The sequence below is a fragment of the Cervus elaphus genome, chromosome 32 (genome assembly GCF_910594005.1).
Source record: "Cervus elaphus chromosome 32, mCerEla1.1, whole genome shotgun sequence".
In the NCBI taxonomy this organism is placed as follows: domain Eukaryota; kingdom Metazoa; phylum Chordata; class Mammalia; order Artiodactyla; family Cervidae; genus Cervus; species Cervus elaphus.
In genome coordinates, this window is record NC_057846.1 from 9,532,685 (window position 1) to 9,538,419 (window position 5,735).

The window sequence follows — 5,735 nt, forward strand, 5'->3', positions numbered from 1 at the left end:
ATGAAGCAGACAACCACAGTGATGTGGGAACCACAGGTCTGGAGGGCTTTCCACCTCCCTTCCTGACTCAGGTTCTTCAGAGAGTGCAGGATGACTCCATAGGAGATGAGTAAGAGCAGAAACACAATAGTGTAGATCAGTCCTCCATTTGCTGCTACTAAGAGGCCAATGACATAGTGTCAGTACAGACCAGTTTCAATAGCAGGTACATGTCACAGAAAAAATGATCAATGATATTGGGGCCACAGAATGAGAGCCCAAAAATAGTGCTAAGTTGAATAATTGAGTGCAGAAAACCTCCAACGCAGGACACCACCAGCAACACAACACACACCCTATGTCTCATGATCACCAAATAATGCAAGGGCTTACAGATGGTCACATAGCAGTCATAGGCCATCACCAGCAGAAGGAAGACCTCCAACCCACCAAAGAAATGCTCTGCAAAGAGCTGAGCCATACAAGATTGGAAGGATATGGTATTTTTCCCTACGAACAAGCTTCAAATCAGTTTGGGAGACATAGATGAGGAATAAATGACATCCATAAATGATAAGCTGGCAAGAAAAAAGTACATCGGTAAATTCAGGGTCTTACTAAATGTTACAGTCACCACAATAAGCATGTTGCCCACCATGGCCAAAATGTAGAAGAACAAGAACATAACAAAAAGGACTTTCTGCTCCTTTGGATTCTGTGTGAGGCCCAGGAGGACAATGTGAGTCACATTGCTTCTTGGTTCCATTTCCTTGGTTCCACCTATTCCTTATAGGTGCTGACTTCAGATATGAGGAACAGTTTAACTATAAATCAAATCAAAAACTTAAAAACACCTTTACATGGATTATAAGCTTAACATATTTTATTCATTCAATGTGTTAAACCTGACATTAGGATCACAAAGTCAGATAAGAATGTTTCCTATTTTCCCCAAATGCTTTATTTTGTTTTGAAATTTCATGGGCAGTGAACAAGTGCATTTTAAGAAGAAACCAAACTTGTTCTGACAGTACTCCAACATTTGACCAACAAATAGGTGATAAGTGCATCCAAAGTGAATATTTTTATAATGATGAGTTCCTATTATGGCCTCTCTTCAGATTTCCGAATGCCAACATCAGTATTCCTCTGACAAACAGTGTTTTCTTGGTCCTAAAAAACAGAAATTATCTTTAATACTTCACCAATTTTTAAATATATAGTTTGTTTATTTTACTGTGTAGTGCAGGGAATTCTGCTCAGTGTTATGTGGCAATGTGGATGGGAGGGGAGTTTGGGAGAGAATGGATACATGTATATGCATGGCTGAGTCCCTTTGCTGTCCAGTGCTGTTAATCAGCTATACTCCAATATAAAATAAAACATTTTAAATATATATTTATTTATTTGACTGCACCAGGTTTTAGTTGTGGCATGTGGGGTCTTTAGTTGCAGCATGGGAACCCTTAGTTGCTGTATGTGGGATTTAGCTTCCTGACCAGGAATTAAACCTGGCACCCTGCATTGGGAGTGCAAGTCTTAGTCACTGGACCATCAGGGAAATCCAACTCTTTATTCTACACCTTCAGAAATGCAAAGGTAAGCAGTGTTGTGAAGAAATTCTGAATCAAAATATGACTTCAGAGGGGAAATTATGAAAACAGCACAAAATAACTTTATCCCTTATATGATAAACAGTTAAAATTATTTTCTGTTTTCATTACTTCCCTTCTGAAGTCATCTTTTGACTCAGAACTTCACAGCAATTTTTACCTCTGTATTTCTGAGGATGTGGGATAAAGAATATAAGGTAAGAGTTAGCATAGTATAAAATATAGACATTGATTGAAAAGGATCTGAAGCATATACACAAATATGCAGGGCACAAAGAATAAAATAACCAGAGAGATGCGGGAGACTCAGATGGAGAGGGTGTTGCACTTACCATTCTGTGAGATTTCAAAGTGTATAGGATCACAACATGTGAGCTCATCAAAAGGCATTACATTTAACAGGCAGATAAATTCTTAGTTGGCAGCAATAAAATGTGTAAGTATTCATTTAAACGACTTTCGACAGAGTCATGTTACACATGAATTCTATGTCACTGGGGCAAAAAAAAAGCAGCCAGACTGTAAAAAGGATCCGCAGTGTTACATGAATAAATCTTCTAACCTGGGTGACTCCCATATGTGGCCACACCTATATAAACATGATAGTGAGGTAGTACAGATGGACGCATAGTAGTTGTAGGCCAGACCCATCTGTAGAATGATCTCAGCCACATCAATTGATGGTCAGCAAAGTTTTAAGTCATGAACTTCCTAAAGGAGATGGTTTTTCTTGCAGCAATAATGTCAGCTAGCACTTAAGAGGTCAGCAGCTATCTATAAGGGATTTAAAAACATAGAATATGTAAAGCACTAACAAAGAGGATAAAAAAGACAATGAAAACACCTATCCTCTTCATGGACAGGAGTTCTCAAATCTCTAAAGATATAAACTTTTCCTAAACTATTCTTTGTAAGTCAAAAGTTGAAACATATTTTTTGTGGCTGGGCCTTTATTATAAAGTTAATTTGACAACATATATATGCAAGAACAGACATAATTCTGAAAAAGAAGAGTAATGAAGAAGTTCTGGGCTTATTGGATTTCAAAATGTTCTATAGATGAACTGCAATTATACCATGCATTAAATAGTTCATGACTGAAGAAATCAGTGGAACAAAACAAAGTCCAGAATTGCATCCACATAGATGTGGAATTTTAGAATACAGTAAAGTTAGGATTTCATATCAGTGGTGAAAGATAATTATGCAGCTACCAAAAAAAGTTCATTTAGAAAACAATAAAATACAATTCTTATTTAACTCCGTATGTATCAAAATAAATACCTGATGGATAAAACATTTCATATAAAATATAAAATCACAAAAGTACTAAAATATTAATGTCTAAAAAATATGGAATAATATTATGTTTAGGGAGAAATGAGCAAAGCTTTTAATGATGAAACAAAATCACATAAAATATTCATAAATCTGACCAAGTAAATAACCAAAAAAAAATCTACATAGCCAAGAAAGAATTCTGTATAGTAAAAGAAACTCAAAATCAAATAACAGGAAAGAAAATTAAGTACATAGATAATGTTTTTTTGAAAAGATTATTTCCTTAGTATATACTTGCTCATAGAAGTAAGTATGAAAAAGAAAATAATCAAAAATATTAGTAGACAATTCAAAGATACATACATAAAACTTAAACATGTGAAAAGATGCCTAAAGCAATTATATTTAAAGAATTTCAATTAAAGTACACAAATGAATCATAAATTCGTTAATGAACCATATTGTCATATCCCCAAAACTGATCACTGGTTGTTAAGAAGGTAAACAGGAGATATTCTCAGACTATGGACAGAAGTGTAGGTATAATGAATCATGAATCATTTTGAAAATAACTATGAATATCAACATTTTAAACACATATTCCCTGTGATCCAAAATCTCTACTTCTGGAAACTAACATTTCTAAGAATACATAATCAAGAAGTTACATATTTATTGCAGAATTACACATCATAGGAAAAGATGTGAAATGACATGAAAAGTACTAGATACACTAATTCAGGAATGTTATAAGGGAAAATCACATATTATAAGACTAACTGAGAATGAGTTAGATCTATACAGACTGTTATTGAAAGATCCTCACTGTGTGTAATAATAAAATGTAAATATTTGCTTCATATATTTGTACACAAAATCATAGATAAATATGCTTGTATTTGTAAAAATTAATATTTGAATAATCTTAAGAAACAGACTTGTGACTACTCTGGGGAAGAACACTAGGAAACACTGAAAAGGATGGATAGGAGGTTTGGTTTGGTTTTACAGGTCATTTTACTAAGCTTTCAAGGAACAAATCATTCCAACTGTATATGAACACTTCCTATGAATATCAATTCAGTTTGTAACTTGCCTTTTTGCTTCCTTCCAGGTGTTTTTATTGAACAGAATCTCTTAATTCATTCAAATTTATCATTCTCTCCTTCTTGCCTTGTTTTGAACTATTTTGAAAGAAGGTATTTTTCACTTGCACCATTTCATGTGGTTTCAAACTTTATCAATTATTATTATGCTTTCCTTTTACATTAAAATTGTCACAGAAAATTTCACATGTAATGCAACTGAAATTGAACACATAGGAAAATGTATATAATTAAATATTTTCACTAATAAAAAGAATGGACAAAAATGAAAAAAATATCACTAAAAAATAAAACTAAGTCTCAGAAAATAATTTTAAAGATAAATAAATTGATTAAAAATCATTGAAATTGTAAACATTTTATTTATTATATATTTTTATCAACTTCCTCCTTATACATATTACCCCTTACTAGGCAAAGGGATAACCAAAATGCTATGTACAGAGCTGACATTTTACCAGAGAGGCATCTTAGTAACCCAATTATACAGTTAATTATTATAATTATAAAAATGCTTTAAACGAATGGGGTAGGTGAATCCATTTTAACAAGCTGTTGGTTTCTAAGGAGATGGGCCCTGAAGTTATATGAACCTCTTCATGGTGAATGTCAAACTTATTTGCTACAAGATATGATGTTTCTTCTCCAGAGTTTCTTCATAGCATTTGTCATCTCTGAGTTTCTCAGAGTGTATATTAATGGGTTCAGCATGGGGGTTATGACTGTGTAAAACACACTCAATGATTTGTCAATGGGGAAGGTCTTAGTGGGTCTTGCATACATGAAAATACAGGGAACAAAGAAGCAGACAACCACAGTGATGTGGGAACCACAGGTCTGGAGGGCTTTCCGCTTCCCTTCCTGACTCAGGTTCTTCAGAGAGTGCAGGATGACTCCATAGGAGACGAGTAAGAGCAGAAACACAATAGTGCAGATCAGTCCTCCATTGGCCACAACTAAGACGCCAATGACATAGGTGTCAGTACAGACGAGTTTCAGTAAAGGGAACATGTCACAGAGAAAGTGATCAATGACATTGGGGCCACAGAATGGGAGCCCATAAACAGTGCCAAGTTGAATAATTGAATGCAGAAAACCTCCAACCCAGGACACCACCAGCAGCGCAACACACACCCTATGTCTCATGATCACCAAATAATGCAAGGGCTTACATATGGCCACATAGCGGTCATAGGCCATCACCAACAGAAGAAAGACTTCAGATCCACCAAAAAGGTGCTCTATAAAGAGCTGAGCCATACAAAATTTGAAAGATATGGTATTTTCCCCAAAGAACAGATCAGAAATCAATTTTGGGGTAATGGCTGAAGAATAAATGGCGTCCATGAATGATAAGCTAGCAAGAAAAAAGTACATGGGTGAGTTTAAAGTCTTACTGACAGTGACGGTCACAACAATGAGCAGGTTGCCCACCATGGTCAAAATGTAAAAGAGCGAGAACATAAAAGAAAGGACTTTCTGCTCCTTTGGTTTCTGTGTGAGGCTCAAAAGGACAAAGTGAGTCACATTGTTCCTTGATCCCATCTATTCTTTTATAGGTACTGATTTCACATATTAGAAATAGTTTACCTATAAAACAAGGAAAAATATTTTAAACTATTATAAGCTAAATATGGCTTCTCATGTAGCTCAGTGGTAAAGAATCTGCCAGCCAATGCAGAGATGCAGGTTAAATTCCTCTGTCAGGAAGATCCCTGGAAAAGGAAACAGCAACCCACTCCAGTATTCTTGCCTG

The 5,735-nt window shown here is 35.1% G+C and overlaps 1 protein-coding gene across 1 annotated transcript; it reads right to left on the bottom strand.

The window, feature by feature from the left end:
• Window positions 1-4,594: 4,594 nt before the first annotated feature.
• LOC122688053 (olfactory receptor 4A47-like) lies at window positions 4,595-5,524 on the bottom strand. The gene has a single exon (XM_043893864.1). It carries the CDS (start codon window positions 5,522-5,524, stop codon window positions 4,595-4,597), a length of 930 nt encoding a protein of 309 aa, XP_043749799.1.
• Between the last annotated feature and the right edge of the window lie 211 nt (window positions 5,525-5,735).

Excerpts from the sequence above, each read along its gene's own strand:
- LOC122688053 (XM_043893864.1), bottom strand. The coding sequence starts at position 5,524 with ATGGGATCAAGGAACAATGTGACTCACTTTGTCCTTTTGAGCCTCACA.